The sequence below is a fragment of the Rhinolophus sinicus genome, chromosome 5, assembly GCF_057876585.1.
Source record: "Rhinolophus sinicus isolate RSI-liver-muscle chromosome 5, RSI-T2T, whole genome shotgun sequence".
Classification (NCBI taxonomy): Eukaryota; Metazoa; Chordata; class Mammalia; order Chiroptera; family Rhinolophidae; genus Rhinolophus; species Rhinolophus sinicus.
The window spans coordinates 35,474,555-35,494,991 of NC_142505.1; the positions used below are offsets into that span (position 1 = coordinate 35,474,555).

Here is a 20,437-nt window from a genome sequence, read left to right on the forward strand (position 1 = left end):
CTCCTTTTATTCTGATGTATAAAATAAGCAGCAAAACTGCCATTCTCAGGACCATTTTCTCAATTCATTGAGATTTTGTTTCCTGGCAATTATTGTCAGTTTGGCTCAAATAAACTCACAAAAATTCTCTACAGGTATAGATGTTTCTTACATTGGCACTGTATTATATTTATCTGTACTTAGGACAGTTACTAATACATAACAAGGCTCATCAAATTATTTTTCAGCTCAATTAAGTCATTATCCATATTAAATATGATAAAAACATGGAACTAAGTTCATGCATTTGGGACATACCAGTGAACAAGAGACAAAAAGCTTTTCCATTACGGTGGAGTAAGCTCTATGTAACACTTTTGAAATTGCTTTCTTGTATGAATAACTGCTACTAGCTTCTCTTTTGGGGGTCAGGGAAAGAATGTGCTACTTTTATAAATACACAATAAAATAACTATTGAATATTTAAACCCCAAATGTAATACCTAGTTTCAGTGTTGTTGCTGTTCTTGGCTATTTGAATCTCCACCTGCTGACTCCTGCCATTGCCTCAAAGGCTAATCCACTCACTTACGATTCAGGAACCCTTAAGCTGCCTACTGTAGTTCCAATACATCTTCTGATTTCTCTTTCCTGTTGTGTACAAAGATGAAGAAAAATAGGACAAGGGATAAGTAGTGACTGTTAGGACCAAAGTGAGAGACGTGAATTCCCAAATTATTTCAACATACACATGGAGGACAAAAATCGACCATGCTATACCCCAAACCTACACTAACTAGTTCTTGAGCATGTTTACATACTCATATAGCCTTAGGTAATAGTTCATTTAGTATCAATTCTTGGTTTTGGTCCAGAAGATTAAACTAGGACTGTGATTTAATGCCATCAAAAAAAGTTATTGTTTACTGAAACACTTCTTTCCATTTAATCTTCTGAACAATCCTACCTAGCAGTGAATATCATACATTAGGAAACTGAAATTCAAAGGTGAAGAAATGGAGCCCAAATGTGAACTTTGATTTAACTCTAAAGATGATGCTCCAACACAAAAAATGCTGGAAATATACAACACACACACGAAATCAGCAACAAGAAGTCATTTAACAAATACCTAGTAATTATAGAGTGGACACTAGAAAAAATTTTTTTAAATAAGAAACCTACTTAGGAAGGAAAATTCATTACTATATCACTCATGAGATATTAAGTAGGATAAGACAACTAGTTCCTTTCTATTCAAATAAATGGCCTGACAGGAAAGTAAACTTCTTTCCTCATTAATTTTGGTGGACAAAATCTCCAATCTCTGTACAGGAAAGCAGGAAGTATTATGCTTTGTTTAAATATTCTTAATGTTGCTTTAAGTCTCTGATAAGCTCAGTTAGAACACATTTTTTACTTTATAACAATTCTTATTTAGCTCTTCTCTGTCTCAGCTCATTACTTAGATCATGAGGTATTAAATATTTTAAGGAGTTCAAGTATTAATAAATAAGGTGCTTTAAAGACCACTCTCCCTGTGTAAGTAAAAACAGCATCCAACAGTACAGGCTAGTGAAACTGAGGGAGCCTTATGATGTCCTTCAAGGGGCAGGAGGGTGTTCCCTATCAGAAAGAAAGCTCTAAAACTGGAGGCCCAGGAATAGGGTCATAAACACAGCATGGCATTCTGTTTTTTTACAGCACGGTATTCTTAAGGTCATGTTGGAATCATGACTTGTAAGTTCTTTTCTAAGTGAACATATTTACTTCTGGCTTCCAGAGGTTTTTAAAATGTTAAGAGTTGGATAACATTTTGCAGTTCAGAATTTGGTATAAACTGCAATCTACTTCTGTATTCCAGATTTTTTTGTTTTTGTTTTTTTTAAAGAACATTCTTAGAGCTGAACAAAAAAAATAGATGTAAGACAAGACTTGGACCTTTCTCCCCTAACTTCCCTAGACCAGCCAATCAGGCAGCTGAGATAGGACATAATATTAACAGGAACCATAACTATCAAAGAACAACTCTGAAGTCATGGAACAACCAAAAGAAAGGCTTAAAACTAACTATACAGTTACTGAGGATAGAATGCTCAAGAAATAAAAGGGCGGGGGGAGATTCTAGAAGAAAAGAATTAAGTAAAATGGTTACATACTACTAAAAACTTGTTCCTAGAGGAATAGCTATTGTTTTCCACTCTTCCCTCAAAGCAGTTAACCCTCAGATGTAGAGGAGGTACCTGGATTTGACATTATGGATGTCTGGAGCAAGGGCCTGAGTGCGCTATCATGCTTATTCATGGCTATTCTAAAGACTGGGAAGGGAAAAGGAAAGGAAGAAGTGTAAAAAACAGACGGTATTTTTCTACGAACCTATTTCTAGTACCTTTCTAGGAATGTATGCTAATATGAAGAACAGAAGGTTAATAAACATGTCTCCTCATGAGTCTGGTCACCTTCATCCTAACTTCTCCCTTTCCCAGTCTGTTTGCAGGCAAACAAGTTGGAATTTGCGGAGGAGACCCTTTAGTCAAGAGAGTAATGGAACAAATTTTACAGCCAAACACCTCAATGTTAATTTGACTTGTAGCTACCTGAGGGATGTTGGCTTTAATTTCAAGGATCAGGAAGAGGGCCAGCGTCCAGAAGGCATGGATGTTTGCCCCAGGCCCTCCCTACTGCTGTCTAGAATAGGAACATGCACCTTAAGGCAGAGAGCACTGCAAACTTAAGACAATGGATAGTAGAACAGCTCCTCCCAGGAGGGAAAATACAAAAACAAAACTGAAGATAAATTCTAGATCCCCAGACCAAAAAAGGCAATGGGGCATTATTTTAGCCCTAACTCTTATTTACCTGGCTCTTTAAATGTCTTTGTATATGTCCAGAAGGAGCTGAAGGAAGAAGAATGTTTTCTGCTACAGAGAAGAGAAAGTGAAGGCTGCTTCTACAGGACCAGCACTAGGGGGCACCGGAACAAAGTATACTTAGCATGACCTGTGAGACTGCCAAAGAGCTTCAACTCTGGAAATTAGGGGAACAGAGGAAATACCCAGTGGTGAAACCCAGTGCACTACCATTTCAAAGAAAGACCTAATCCTGTTCTTGATATAGTCTTTTCATATACTTCATATTATAAAATGATGTTCACTGTTGAGTTAAATTACAACTTGAATTTAAACTTAATATATATTACCATTCATAATCTCCTGAATGACAGTGTTCATGACAATAGAGAAAAAATAAATTTTATAAAGTTCTAAAAAGCAATTTGGCAATATGTTATCAAGCCAAAAAAATATGTACAATTTCTGACTTAGCAATTCCATTTCTAAGAATATTAAGATGAAACAATGCAAAACACAGAACAAGCTTTTGCACCAGAATCTGCCCATCATGGCATTAATTTTATTAGTAAAAATTTTTACAACCTAAACATCCAAGAGAGAAAATTAGTAAAATAAATTACAATATAGCTATGTGATGGACTATATGCATGCATCAAAAAATATAAACATTTCTTTTAATAACTGAAGGAAATCTCATGTTAATTGAAGAGGAGACACAAAATTTTCAGTACATTATGATCTCAACAAGATAAAAAATATGTAAGAAAAAGTACTAAAACAAAATATACTAAAATATTAACAGTGGTTATCTACAGGTGGTAAAATTGAGAAATTTTATTTTATCTTTACAATTAACATGTATGTACTCAAGTAAGAGAGCCCAAATTTATGAAAACCACTCTACCTTATATTTTATACCTAAAACTAATAAGCATAATTGATGGATTAAAAATGTAAGTGACTAATTCAGAGATTGAAATGAGTTTCTCCAAATGTAATAATTAGCGAAAAACATACTGGTCAACTAGCTAGCTCTCTCACTAGCTAAACGGCTCATTCCGTATTATTAATAATTATTACAGCATTTATACTAAAGTGATTTACAAAATGTAAAATAAAACATCAATGGTAATAACAACAATGTCCCCTTCTAGGCCTTATCTAAAAAGAACAGGTTCCACCAAATGATTTCCAAATTCCCTATTATAGCTCTAATATTATATTTATAAACAACAGACTAACGCTACAGATACAGAACACACTAAGACACAGAACACACTAAGCATTTTTCTAGTATTCATTCACGTTCAACAGCTCTGTGAGTTATATGTGATAAACCAAACACTAAGATTAGGATGGAAAATCAAGATGCTTTTGGTGTTAGCTTTTAAAAATTAATTTTTATAAAAAATTATTATCAATATTAAATATCATCAACAACAAAACCCCTCAAACAGTATCAAAAGGTATAAAGCGAAAAGTAAATTTCTTATGCCTGCCCCCAAAAGAATTTCTATTTCCTAGAGGTAAGCACTGTTAAGATTCTTATATCTCTCCAGATATCTTTAGTATAGTAGTTATTAATCATAATACAAGTTGCAGAATTTTAAAGCTAGAAAAAGTTGGCCCAATACAACTTTCAATTTTATAAATAAGTAACCTAAAACACAGATAAGTGATTTTGTAGTTGTTAGTATCTGGAAAGCACTTTACAATTGATAAAATGCTTTGACATAAATTATCTGCTTTAAAATTATTTAAATGACTTGTCTCAAGGTTATTTACGTGGCAAAGTTAACGATGTGGCAGGAACTATAGTTAGGAAGTTCATATCAAGTGGGATGTTAATAATATAGATTATATATGTACAAAGCTTATGTATATGGCTCTTAAATTTTCAAAGATATTCTACATCAAATAAGGGATTAGAAAGCTTGGCAATTCCTAATCTAATAGTTATATATATTAAGAGTCATTAAAATAATTGTTTTAAAAAGAGAAATTTTAGCAATGAGAAATTATAAGAAATTAACTTTTAAAGTTTGCAAGTATCTTGAAGATTCATGCTTTCTAAGATCACAATTATAAAAACGCTTTAAAATTAGACACAACTGAATACAATAACTAAATATATTTTGAATAACAAAATTACTAACAACTTCAAAGTGAGAAGAAATAACTTGACAGACACCTAAGGAGAATTTCACATATGATACAAATGCACAAAAAAACTAGAAATAGAAATCAACTGAATAAAGCAGCTAAAAGATGTTGCAGCATTTTTTCTGGCATAAAGAAAATTAGTGCTGGCCACAAAATCTGCATTGCCACTGTGGCAATGAAAATCGCAAAATCTGTATTATGATTAATGACAAAAACAAAGTTTTCTTTTATTAGAAGAATGTGCCAGTCCAAAATTAAACAGAAAGACAAAGAATCTCAAAATAATTCTCCTGTAATGGGATTAAAAAGCATAGAAAATATTCGAAGACATGGGTTCACTAATAGCGATTATCACTCCAATTATGGAATGCTGATATAAAAGAACAAAATTTAATTTAATTTAATGGAGAATTAACCATTAAGTATGTTAAATTTTTAGGCAAGTATATATTCCAAATTTACTAAAACACTATTACCAACTTTCAGCCAAAAAACAAATAACTCAGAAAACCAAAATGATGTCAGTGGGGGGAAAAAAAATTCAAAAATCAACCAGATGAAAGAATCAGAATAAGTTAATTGTGTAACATATAATAAACTCCTGCTATCAAATTTTAATTTACATATATTCAATCTCCTTCAATTTTACCATATTAAAGAACATTTCAAAAAACATGAAACTGTAATGCAGTTTTAAAATGGCTTTTGTTACTAAGAAAAGGTTAACCTCAATTTCTGCTTTTCAAGACTGAAATTGTCACTAAAATTAAAAACAAACAAACATTCCAATTACCTTTCAAAGGCAGAGAAATCCTCAAATTATTAATCAGAAAGGATAAAAAGGAAAAATTCTTTCTCTGAGTAAAGAATGCTCCATGTCAAATTATTGGTTCTGTACGGAATTATATTATTAACCTTCTTTACCGGAACAGGTTCTATTTTAAGATGGGGATGTGTAAACATCGTAGTATTTTCATTTGGTTCTTTACCAAGTATTTGCTCTTTACTCATATGTTCAAGCCTCAAATATTTTGTGAAACATTTATGTTATATTTTTATCAGACAATTTCAATGTATACAGAATTTTTTGGGTCTGATTCTCTTCATGGCTGTATTCATGATTTATTTCTTTTTGAGTCATTTTTTTTATTATGAGCTCTTTTTTCTTAAAATTTTATTTGTGGCAGATTCTTTGAGGCAAGTTCCTTCAAAAAGGATTTATACTTGATTCTGTTAGGTACTTAGGGATACAGAATATTTTAAATCAAAATCTCATTTTTAATTTTTTAGTGGACCACGAAGTAGTATGACTTTCGGATTGAAACCTATGTGAAAGCCAACTCATAGTGATAAACTTTTGTGGGAGACCTGTTTTCTCCCCTTTAATCAATGACAAACTTTAAGACAGGCCGTTTTCCTTATATTTTTCCATGAATGGAGCTGGTGTAGGTTTATTTCTAATTTACCCTTGTGCTGGAAGTAGCTCTTTACGATTCCACATTTATCAGGGAGATGTGCTACCTATTAGACAGACATTGCACCTTGGAAGGGCCTTAGGCTTTGTCTAGATTAGAAAAGGTTAAGTAGGCTTCAGTGTTCTGCTGATTCTCTTGGATCCTAGTTTCACTTCATCTCTGGTTTGTATTTTCCTTTTTGTTTTGCATGGTCATGCACAGATCAAAATTTAAAAAAAAATTTATCCACCAATTTAAGTTGTTTTTAACAAGAGTATTGTTTAGTTTGGACTCCAAGATGCTGTAATGCTAGAACTGAAAGCTACATACTACTGTCTTTCAATATTATTCGGGTTTTTTTAATAGCATGTCACCTATAAGAGCTCTTGTGGTATCTACTATAGTTATTTCTTATTAAAAATTTAACTGTGTTATATACAACTATATATCTATTGCATGAAGACTGGTTATCTTCCAAAGAGGTAAAATATACTTACTCAAAGGATAAAGCAAGGATTGATATCAATAATTATTACACACTTTATTTAAAATAATTTATTATAACTGATAATAAATTATTATATATAAATTAAGTAAGGTTATTTTATTTTAGTAATAACCCTTCTGCCTACAGAAACTTTTACTTACTTTGGAAGGAGAACCATCAGTAATTTTCACCAACTGCCAAAGAATCGAGTAATGGGAACACTGCAGTGCCTGTACGACTATCTGTATCAAATAAAAAAATACAAACAAATTAGACATAATTTACATTTGCACAGTATTAAGAAAACAATATTTATCATACTTTTTATCTTACAATTGGGTTTAGAGTCCAAATTTTTGTAGAATTAAGAAAAATATATAAAATAATATTTGGTCAAAAATAAGACAAACCAACATATAATTCTAGAGAATAAAGAAACATATCCTGATAAATACGGACCCAAATAACGCTGATTTAAACAAAAATGTACTGTCATGAATACTTTGCTTAGATTTTTAAAAGGAGCTATATCTGAAACGAAAAAATGTATCCAAATTTTATAACTGAATTATTTATTTTAAAGCATTTAAGTGTGAAATAACAGAAATATGTATAAAACTTATATATGAGGTGTGACCAAATAATATGGTGAATATTTAAATAAACAGAAATTACATTAAAAGGCACATTGCCATTAATCCCCCTCATAATATTCCCCCTCACTTCAAACACACTTATCCATCCCATCATTCTTGACACTTTCTGAAGCAGTTCTGCAAGTCTTTTTTCAGAGTGTCTTTAGTTGTGCTGTCATGGATGCCTTGACATTGCGAATCATTTTGACTTTGCGGAAGAGCAAGAAGTCACACGGTTCCATATCTGGTGAATAAGGTGGATGAGGACATACTATAATGTTTTCATTTGACAGAAATTGACATATACTAGAAGCAATGTGTGACACGGAGTGTTGTCATGATGGAGGATGATTTACAGCACACTTTAAAACACACCTCTCAACTGTAGCTCATAACCGACTGACTGCACCAAACAAGCTGAAACTTGTCACACTTCTGTTACTAAGGTTCCACGCGCCGCTTCCCATATTGAAGATCCCTGCCTTTCCATTCGATGGCACTGAGCAGCAGCATTCACTGTATTTTGTGATCACAACGGAAAGGCTCCATGTCACACATTGCTTCTGGTACGGCAATTTCTATCAAATAAAAACATTAAGGTGTGTCCTCATCCACCTTATTCACTGGATTCTGGTACCATGCAACTTCTGGCTCTTCCCCAAAGTCAAAATGACCATGCAAGGCAAACGTTTTGAATCAATTCAGGACACTGAGGCAGCCATGACAGGGCAACTAAAGACACACGAAAGAGGACTTCCAGAACTGCTTCAGAAGTGGCAAGAATGATGGGATAATTGTGTTTGAAGAAAGCGGTAGTATTTTCAGGGGGATTAATAGCAATGTGTCTTTTACTGTAATAATTTTTTTTAAACATTCACCATATTTTTTGCTCACACCTTGTAAAACTTAATTAATATGAAGAAAAATACCTATGTAACTACCACTCAGATCAAGAAATAGAACATTGCCAGCACCTTTTCCCAATATACAACTGACCCTGGAAGAACAGTCTTGACCTGTAGGGTCCACTTACATGTGAATTTTTTCAATAAATACAGATGACCCACCACATCTCTGGGTTTTGCACCTAGGGGTTCAACCGATCACGGATAAAAAACAGTTTTTGTTTTTTTTTTTCAAATTTCAGTTACAGGTGATATAAAATACTGTATTAGCTACAGGTGTACAACAAAGTGATTAGACATTTATAACTTATATAGTGATTACCCTGATAAGTCTTACATCGTAGTTACTACAATATTATTGTAATATTACAATATTATCACTATATTCCCTATGCTGTACTTTACTTCCCGGTGACTGTTTTTGTATAACTGCCAATTTGTTCTTCTTAATCCCTTCATCTGTTTCACCGATTTCCCTCAACCCCCTTCCCATCTGGCAACCATCAATTTGTTCTGTTACCTATGAGTTTGGGAAAACAGTATTTTCCCTCTGTGGTTGGGAATCTGAAGATAGAGGGCCAATTTAAGTCATACTCGGATTTTTGAGTGTGGGAGGTATGTGTGTGTGTGTGTGTGTGTGTGTGTGTGTGTGTGTGTGTGTGTGTGTGTAGGAACCCCTAACCCCTACACTGTTCAAGGTCAACTATAATCTCTTTCCTCTAAGGGTAACAATTATTTTGACTTATCAGGCAGTCAGTAAATTTTAAGAACCTAAGTCTACCTCCCTAAATACTAAGTTTATTATGCCTAGTTGTGAACACCATATAAATAGAACCACACAATAGACATTAGTTTGAATCTAATTTTTCATTTGAACATTTATGTTTAAAATTTATACATGTTGTTACATGTAGCTATATCGTGTTTCCCCGAAAATAAGACCAAGTCGGACAAACAGCTCTAATGTGTCTTTTGGAGCAAAAATCAATATAAGATTCAGTCTTATTTTACTATAAGACCAGATATCATATATCATATCATATCATATATTAATTTTTGCTCCAAAAGATGCATTAGAGCTGACTGTCCAGCTTGGTCTTATTTTCGGGGAAACAGGGCAGTTCATTATTTTTGGTCCTGTATAATATTTAGGATATCCTACTTATTCATTTTATTGTTAAATGAACTTTTACAATGCTTCCAGTTTTAGGGCATTATGAAAAACGCCACGATAAACATTCTTTTTTTTTTTTTAAATTTTATTGGGGAATATTGGGGAACAGTGTGTTTCTCCAGGGCCCATCAGCTCCAAGTGCTTGTCTTTCAATCTAGCTATGGAGGGTGCAGCCCAGCTCCAACTCCAGTCTCTGTTTTCAATCCCTAGTTGCAGTGGGCGCAGCCCACAATCCCATGCCGGAATTGAACCAGCAACCTTGTTGCTGAGAGCTTGCGCTCCAACCAACTGAGCCATCTGGCCGCCCCTCTGGAAGCTCAGTAGCGGCTCATTGTCTTCAATCTAGTTGTGGAGGGCACAGCTCACTGATCCATGTGGGAATCGATTCGGAATCTGAACCCTGCTGTTCAGAGCTCATGCTCTAACCAACTGAGTCATCCAGCTGCCCCGTGATGAACATTCTTATATACATCTCCTGGTGCATCAGTGTGCAGATTCTTGAAGTATTTAGTTCTCAGGACCTCCTTACATTCTTAAAAATTACTATGGACCCCAAAAGGTTTTTGTTTATGTGAGTTATATATCAATATTACCATATTGGAAATTAAAACTAATAAATGTTTACAATATGTAACTCATTTAAAAAACTTTATATAATAGTATTTCTGAAAAAACTCTAAATTTTCTAAACAAAAAAATTCAGTACAAAGAATGGTAGTTTTACATTTTTTGCAAATCTAATATATGGTTTAATAGAAAACTGGAGTTTCATTTCTGCTTCTACATTCTGTTACAATATGCTGTTTTGGTTGAAGTATATGAAGAAAACTCAGTCACAGATAAGTTGGAAAAAAAGTATATATATATATACTTTTTTTTTTTTTTTTTTTTTTTTAGGGGAACAGGACTTTATTGGGGAACAGTGTGTACTTCCAGGACTTTTTTCCAAGTCAAGTTGTTGTCCTTTCAATCTTAGTTGTGGAGGGTGCCATTCAGCTTCAAGTTGTTGTCCTTTCAGTCTTAATTGTGGGGGGGCACAGCTCAGCTCCAGGTCCAGTTGCCGTTTTCTAGTTGCAGGGGGCACAGCCCACCATCCCTTGCAGGAGTCGAAATCAGCAACCTTGTGGTTGAGAGGACGCGTTCCAACCAACTGAGCCATCCAGGAGCTCAGCAGCAGCTCAGCTCAAGGTGCCGTGTTCAATTTCAGTTGCAGGGGGCGCTGCCCACCATCCCTTGCTGGAGTCGAGGAATCAAACTGGCAACCTTGTGGTTGAGAGCCCGCGCTCCAACCAACTGAGCCATCCGGGAGGCAGCTCAGCTCTAGGTGCGGTGTTCAATCTTTGTTGCAGGGGGCGGAGCGCACCATCCCTTGCTGGACTCGAGGAATTGAACTGGCAACCTTGTGGTTGAGAGCCCACTGGCCCATGTGGGAATTGAACCAGCAGCCCTCGGAGTTAGGAGCATGGAGCTCTAACCGCCTGAGCCACCGGCTGGCCCAAAAATGTATATTTTAATATAATAGCCTTTGTAGATAAATGTGGATATTCTTTGATATGACACTAGTACTCCAAGGTACACTTGTGAGAGAACAAGCATTAAAAAAAGCAAGTAATATCTTCCTCTTGTTATGAAAACAGTGTGACCTCATGGACCTGTCCTGGGCACTCCCAGTGATCCCTGGGCCATACTTTGAGTATCCCTGCTCTAGGAATAGGATTGGTGGGTCACATAGCATGCGTATGTTTTAACTTCATAGTAGACAGTGGCGAACTGTTGTCCACAGTGCCTAGCACTCTTTGACAGTTTCTGTGGCTCCATGCTTTCACCAACACTTGATACGATCAGATGTTTTAAATTCGGAGATTTTATTACGTATAAGTAGTATCTTAACATGGTATTAATTTACATTTCTCTAATTACCATGGAGATAGGTACCTTTTGATTTTTTTATTGGCATCAAATTCCTGTCTTGTGAAATGTTTGTCCTTATTTTTCAGAGAGACAAATAATGGAATTCAGGAAAATAAAATTAAGAATCATAATATAAAAGAACTTCATTTTAGATGGATCTCTTACTACATTTTTGTTTTAATACATGCTGAAATAAAGCATATCTAATAATATGATATTCCATTATTATAGTGTTTCTATTACCTTCCCTACTTAATAAACTAAAAACCATAAGGATGACTATATGTAGAGAGAATAAATCAAAGAGAAATCAGTAAAGGAAATGCTACAGGAATTGAGAGTTTTAGCTGGTTTTATTTTTAAAAATTCAGGTTTCAGATCACTTAAGCAAATGGTATTTCTAATGTGCCTACTCAGCACAGAAAATAACTCATCAGAGTTAGAGGGATGAGCTGTGCTGCTTTTGATGTAACACTCATGAGATGATGTCAGGGTTTTATTAAACATAATTATATGATTGATTCATGTCAGAATGCCAGAAACAATAATACCGAAATACTATGAAGTTATGACTATTAATGCTGCAGAAATCACCTTACTATATATACTTAGAAGATGCTCAATATGATACACCTGCTGGCCCTGAGACACCTTTTGATAATATCTAATTTATACTATAAAGTACATTGGTAAAGTGGTTTGTGTGGAAGGAAAAGAGAATATTTAAAAATTTTATATTGAATTTGAAAAAACCTTAATTGTTAAATTACTAGAAAAGTGATATACAAACTAACAATAATCAATGTGAAATTAAGATATGGAAAAAAGCAATGTTGAAGAATTACCTAATTTTGGTGATATTATGTATTCTAATCACTACAAATACTTCCTTTCTTTCTACATGTCTATGGAACTATATACTAGAAATATTCAAATTGTATTCCACAAAGTTTTGTATAAGTTTCTCATAGGTGGTTATGAGGGAAAGACCCTTCACCAGCAAAAAGATTACTTACAACTTGTTTTATTGTGGTGGTCTGGAACCAAATCCTCAATATCTCTGAGGTATGCCTGTAAATTGATGCAGCTATGAAAAAGAGTATGGAGGCCCTCAAAAAAAAAAAAAAATTTAAAACAGAACTACAGTATGATCCAGCAATTCACTTCTGGGTATTTACTCAAAGAAACCTAAAATACTAACTCGAAAAGATACATATGCATGCCCATGTTTACTGCAGTGTAATTTATAATAACCAAGATATAGAAACAACTTATGTCCACTGACAAATGAATGGATGAAAATATGGTATATACAGAGGATGCCAAAAAAATGTATACACATTTTAAGAAAGGAAAACTGTATTAAAATTGTAATACTCAATATATACCGATAACAAAAGATGAATACAAATTACATCTGACTTTTACAATTACAAGAGGTGCTCAAAGTGTCTACCATCAGCGTCCAGACACTTCTGATTACTGCAAACTACTGCTTGAGCAACGCTGACCAAAGTGTCCACTTGCATACATTTTTTGGCACCCCAAGTATATATATATATACAATAGAATATTATTCAACCATAAAAAGAAGGAAATCTTGCCATTTGTGATAACATGGATGGACCTTGAGGGCATTATACTGAGTAAAATAAGTCAGACAGAGAAAGACAAAGTATGATCTCACTTATATGTGGAATCTGAAAAAAAAGTCAGCGAAGATCATTGATATGAAAAACAGTGATTGCCAGAGGCAGGAGGTAAGGGGTGGTTGGAATGGGTGATGGGAGCCAAAAGTTACAAACTTCCAGTTATAAAATAAATAAGTCATGGGGTTGTAATGTACAGCATCCTGGCGGCTATAGTTAATAATACTGTAATGCATATTAAAGTTGGTTAGAGAGTAGATCTTAAAAGTTCTGTCACATGAAAAAAAAATTCTGTAACTGTATGGTGACAGATGTTAACTAGACTTATTGTGGTGATCACAATATATACAAATATCAAATTATGTTTCTTGTATGTCAATTAATACCTCAGTTAAAAAAAAGAATTTAGCAACTTTTTTTATATTTTATTTTAAATATTTTTTGCAATCATTATGTAACTGAGCTTTGGCAGAAGGCTCAAGTATAAGAATAAAGATTGTATCAAATTTTCCTGTGGTTCCTGCTTCTAAAATTTCCACCTCTTGATAAATATTTTCTTTTGTTCTTGTGGTTGTGTTTTGGTCTGGGGTTTTGTGAACCTCAAAATATACATTGTGCAGGCTTTGAAATGGCTTTCAGTAAGTATGAGAAACAATTACTGTTCTCCTTTAATTTTTATCCTTTTTCATTTGTAAAAGACTATGGCATAATTTATATATAAAGCGTAATTTACTGTTTTCAGCATACAAGTCTTTGAGTTTTGACAATGTATAGTCACGAAACCACCAAAACAATCAAGATATAGAACAGTTCCCTTATCTCTAAAATTCCCATGCCCTTTTGTACTCAGCACCTATCCTATCCTGGAGGTTATGTTTTTTGCCCTTACAGTTTCACCTTTTCCATAACGTATAATGTAATTATACATGTAACTGTGCATCTGGCTTCTTTGACTCTGTATAATGCTACTGAGGTGAGATTCATCTACACTGTTACATGTAGTTCCTTCTATTTTATTACTGAGGTAGTATTCTACTGTATAGATGTTAGCCTACAATTTGTTTTCATACATTCACCAGGTGATGGACATTTGAGTTGTTTGCAGTTTGGGGCAATTATTCATACAGCCTCTATAAACATTCAGGTATAAGTTTTAATGTGAACTTAATTTTTCATTTCACTTTTATAGACACCTAGGAGATGGACTGCTGGGTCATATGGAAGTGTATATTTAACTTTATAAGAAATTGCCAACTGCTTTCCAAAATGACTAGTATTTTGCATTCCCAATGTATAGAAGTTCCAAAAGCTTTCTAAAAGATTTGTAGTGGTATCTCATGGTGGTTTTAATTTGAATTTCTCCAATAAGTTTCTTTTCGTGTGCTTATTTGTCATCATCTTCTTTGATGAAATAGCTATTTAATTCTTTTGTTCGTTTAAAAAAACTGGGCTGTTTTTCTAAAACCTGAATTTTGAGAGATCTTCATATTTTTGGGTAGAAGTTGGAGATCAAACATGTGACTTGCAGATATTTACCAGTTTATTGGCTTGTCTTTTCAATTCTCTTAACACTGTCTCTTACGAGCAGAAGTGCTTAATTTTAACGTTTGCATTTTTTCTCTTATGGATAATGCTTTTGGTATTGTATCTAAGAAATCTTTGATTAACTAAAGGTCCCAAAGATTTTCTCTTATGTGCTCTTCTAGATATTTATAGCTGCAGGTTTTACATTCATGTCTTTGGTCTATTTCAGTTTATATATATATAAAATTCATGTTTTTGCATATGGATATCCAATTGTTTCAGTACCATTTGTTGAAAAGATTATCCTTTCTCCGAAGAACTGCCTTGACACCTTTGTCAAAAACCAACTGACCATGTATGTGTGGGTCTATTACTGTGTCCTCTATGTTGTTCCCTTGACCTATATATCCATCGTTTCTTCAACACTACACTAAGTTACCGTTTGAAATCAGGCATCTAAGTTTGTTCTTTTTTCAGTTACTTTGGTTATTTTATTTCTTTTGCCTTTCCATATAAATTTTAATCAATTTGTCATTTTCTACAAAAAATTCTGCTGGGATTTTAAATGGAATTATATTAAATCTAAGATTACTTGGGGGAGAATTGACATTTTAACAATATTGAGTCCCAAAATGCATGAACATGATATATCTTCACTTAAGATGATTTCTTTCATTAGTGTTTTATAGTTTTTACAAATATTTTGTAAGAATTATACCTAAGTATTGAATGTTTTTGGTGCTATTGTAAAGGGCACATACTTTAAAATTTTCAGTTTCCAGTTGTTCATTACTAAATATCTGGCTTTTAATTTTAAAAAGCAATAGATACACATAATAAAATATCCAACAGTATAATGCTGTACAATTCAAATTAAGTTTTTTGACCACACTAAAGATCTGTAGTTTTCAACCAAGAAAACCACTAACAGTTTCTTATTTATCATCCCAGAAATACTTGTCAACTAAAAGAAATATGTATATATAGATCTTATCATCCTTTTAAATTTACATACTATTTTGCTCCTTTCCTTTTTCATTAAATTTCTTTTCACATAGAATATTATAGCATAAATAGCATCCACATCATTTTTTATAGTTGTTTAGCATTGCACAGAATCAAAACTATCCTACCATATCTAACCAGTCCTCTATTGATGGATATTTAAATTTTTATAAAGAATGCTAAAATGAACATTCATACACATGTCCAAGTATATATATCCATTATTTATACAATATCTGTAGTCTAAATTCCCAGAACTACAAATGCTCAGATGAAGGGTATGTCCACTTTTAATTTTGATGGAGAGTGACAAATAACCTTTTAATAGGATTATACCAATTTATTCTCACAACGGTATTTGAGAGTACGTCAGTATTAAAAAACAAAACCTCCATAATGCTACCTGATGCATATAGTTAAAAATTACTTAAACAGAGCCTAGATTGGAGAGAGAGTGAAATTGAGGTTATTAAGACAAAATAGACAGCTGCTACTGTGATTCACAAGAGACAATGAGAGATTAAACTAAAGAAATGGTGGCAGGGCTGGAAAAATGATAATGAGAAGAAATATTCAGGAGGTAGATTTAAAAAAAAATCAAAAGTCTTTTGAGATTAAGAACTGCTTCTAATATACCTATATCCTCAGGACCTGAAACTCAAATACATGTTTGGTCAATAATGACTACGTAGGTGGTATATTTGGTGTGTGTGTGTGTGGCAAGTCCCAAAAGGTTTTTATATGACACACCCAAGGAACAGTTAGAAGTGGGTAATTGAAATAATTTCTAAGCCAAGTCAAGGAAATAAATGTGTACTCTTCTAAGGAAAGTATGAATCCATCAACATGCTTCTAAAGAATGCATGACTCCATTATTTATATAATAAGCCATAACCTATCCAATGAGGGTTGGAATCAACTTCTCCCAAACTCCTGTTAGAATTTTACCTCTTCCCATGAATCACAAATGGTCTTAATGCATTTAGAATGGTGAATCCTTCCCAGAAGGTGTTCAATTTACTTTGCCCAGATCCATCAGAGGAATCTGCCTCTATGACAGCTATATCCCTACGAAACGTATTTCTTAAATAAGACTTGAAAGTAAAAACTACTCCTTGATCTATGGGCTGTAGAATGGACGTTGTGTTATAGGGCATGAAAACAACAATAATCTCGTTGTACATCTCCATCAGAGCTCTGGGGTGACCAGGTGCATTGTCAGTGAATAGTAGTATTTTGAAAGAAATATTTTTTTCTGAGTAGGTCTCAAAAGTGGGCTTAAAATATTCAGTAAACTGTGCTGTACACAGATGTTCTGTTGTCCAGGCTGTTCCATGTATAGAGCACAAGCAGAGTAGATACAGCATAATTCTTTAGGGTCCTAGGATTTCCAGAATGATAAATGAGAATTGGCTTCAACTGAAAATCACCAGCTGCATTCGCCCCTAACAAGAGAAATCACCCAGTCCTTTGAAGCCAGGTATTGACTTCTCTCTAGCTATGAAAGTCCTAGATGGCATCTTCTTCCAATACAAGACTGTTTCATCTACATTGAAAATCTGTTGTTTACTTTGCAGCCACCTTCATAATTATCTTAGCTAGATCTTCCGGATAAGACTGCAGCTTCTACATCAGCATTGGCTGCTTCACCTTGCACTTTTATATTATGGAGACAGCTTCTTTCCTTAAACCTCATGAACGAACCTCTAATATTTCAAATTTTTCTACTGCAGCTTCCTCATCTCTCTCAGTCCTCACAGAATTAGAGTTAGGTAAGGTCTTGCTTTGGATTAGGTTTTAGCTTAAGGGAATGTCGTGGCTGGTTTGGTCTTCTATTCAGACAATTAATACTTCCTCCATATTAGCAATAAGGATGTTTCACATTCTTATTAGTATGTTCCCTGGAGTGGCACTTTTAATTTCCTTCGCATTCACAACTTGGCTGTTTGGCTCAAGAGGCCTAACTTTCATCCATATCAGCTTTCAACATGCCTTCCTCAATAAGCTTCAGAATTTCTAATCATTTTGATTTAAAGTAAGAGACATGTGACTTTTCCTTTCATTCCAACACTTAGAGGACATTGTACGGTTATTAATTGAACTAATTTCAATATTGTTGTGTCCCAGGGAACAGGGAAGTCCAAGGAGAGGAAGAGAGACAAGATCACCACAGGTAATGGAGTAGTCAGAACATACACACATTTATTAAGTTCTCCATCTTATATGGGTGCAGTTTGTAGTGCCCTGAAACAATTACAATAGTAGCATCAAGGATCACTGATCACTATAACAAATATAATAATAATGAAAAAGTTTGAAACATTGTGAGAATTATCAAAATGTGAGAGAGACACAAAGTGAGTAAATGCTGTTGGAAAAATGACTTAACTCAGCGTTGCCACAAACCTTTAATTTGTAAAAAACACAATGTAACTAACAATTGTCACCCCAATAAACTTTAATTAAACACACACACACACACACACACACACACACACACACAATATATATGCAAAGTATAATAAAGTTGAATGCCATAAAATAAGGTATGCCTATCTTTACCAAAATAATTTACAAATTTTTTTATGAGTTTTCAATTGTTAGAATTAACAGATAATTTTGGAAACTATATTATTAAAGCAGAAGCTTAACATTTTATTATTTTATTTTTCTTACATGTTATCTAAGATAAGGTTTAAACTTTCAAGTATATCAACAAGAAATAGGCACAAAGCCCCAAAACAGAATAAGGACAATTTAAATATTTATTGCCTTTATTTCACAAAAAATCGTATGACTACTACAATAAACTTTGAAATATGGATTCTTTGTAAGTTAATAATTTTGGTTATAGAATTGTAATAACTTTTAATACTTTTCAGAGGTTAAAAATTCACTAGCATAGGGGAGGACATCAACAGACACTTGAACATATTCTTGTGCCAGAAAGGACGGAAGTGCTCAAAAACATTATCTAAAGCACACAAGAACAGGTTTGAAAGGAATTCCCTCTTGCTAAATCTGCAATATTTTGAGCACCAAAATAAATAACAATAGTAATCAATTTTAACCAGTGGAGTAGATAGGAAAAAAACAGGATTGCATAAGTCCACACTGACAGATTTTAAAAAATGAATTTAAAATGTAAAAAATGAATGAATAAATTAATAAAGGGAGAAGAAAAAGTTCTTCCTGATAGCAGAATGCCAACAATTAAATAGAAAATAAATGACAGTTAGAAAATCACCATTTCGGTTACCATTTTTTGACCATGAGAGTAATAAGTGAGTCAGGCAAGAATCATAAATGAATGCTAAAATTATTACAGCAAAATTTGATAAGAAACAGGACTATTTATATAGTTTTTAAAAATCTTCCCACAAATTACTTATAATTGAAAAACAATAAAATGGTAACTCTACACAGCAGAAACTTTACAGACCCCACCTTACTTAAGTGATCTAAGTTAATATCACCAATAGTAAATAAATTGACATCATGTACTTCCTGATGTGACACACTGATGACAGAATATTATTTAAGTAGAATTTTTGCCCAGAATGTATAATCTAAATCTAAATACGTAGAGCAGACAAAACTAAATCAAGAACCTTTTATAAAATAAGTGGTGTGTACTCTTCCCAATGTTAACGCTATGAAAGACAAACACCAGATTAAAAAAAAGACAAAGAAACCAGTCCAGATGAAGAGAGAGGGGGAAAAAGAAGGACATAACTATATGGTTTGGATTCTGGGCTGGGGAAAAATTGTTGTAAAACATATTATTAATATATGTTTTACATTGATAAATATATAAATATAGAGAGGATTTAAACTTATATTAATATATAAATATACAGATAAATAGAGGGGGAGGGGGAGGGGGAGAAGGCACGTAAGTGTGCAATTGTGAAAAACTACTGACAATTGATGAATCAGGTGAAGGAGATAAAATTCATTTTTAATTATAAGTTCTCTATAATTTCACTTTAAAAAGTTATCATAAGAATAGATAAATTCTTTTAAATTTTGGTCTTACATATTCTGAAGCTATTACTATAATAGTTAAAACAGTACTGGCATGGAAGAAGAAAAAAAAATTCTGTTAACCCTGAAGAGTGGGATTGGGAAAATTCTAGTTGAACACACAAAACAGTTAAGCATATGGACAATACATTTCCCCAAAATAGCTAGACAGTAAATTTTAAGGTATCTTCAAAATGTTAAGTACAACTGAGGGTTAATAATAGCAAACATTTTGGTAGTTCATTGATATCCTTGCTCCAAAAGGATGTTTTCTCTGGATTCTAATTGAAAGTACAGAGTTGGAATCTAAAATATGAGCTTGCATGGTTCTACGAAGAATTGTTTGAATATAGTTTTGGATTTTCAATACTGGGTATCTAAAGAGATGTTTCTAAGAGCTACTGAATGCTAAACAATTTCTAATTGCTAAAATAAAGAAGAGTATAATCTAGTAGTGATGCACTCAAACTTCACACGATTCAAGTTTAAGAATATGTGTCTAAGAAGTTAACAAAAAGTTAAAGTAAATGTCACATAAATACGTTCTCTTATTTTAAAAACTTAAAATAAAATAGGGCAAGTAATACATATGCAGTGAAAACTAATAGAAAATCGAAATAACCATAGAAGACAACACTGTGAGACTTTTACAAGTCAGTTCTAAGACAATAAA

At 33.4% G+C, this 20,437-nt stretch overlaps 1 protein-coding gene across 3 annotated transcripts in view; it reads right to left on the reverse strand.

The window, feature by feature from the left end:
• STAG1 (STAG1 cohesin complex component) overlaps positions 1 to 20,437 on the reverse strand; it is a 354,275-nt gene that overhangs the window by 43,329 nt on the left and 290,509 nt on the right. For all 3 annotated transcript variants that reach the window (XM_019747971.3, XM_019747962.3, XM_074312886.2), the window contains one exon: positions 7,097 to 7,177. In XM_019747971.3, the coding sequence (XP_019603530.1) occupies positions 7,097 to 7,177 (81 nt within the window). The remainder of the gene's footprint in view (positions 1 to 7,096; positions 7,178 to 20,437) is intronic.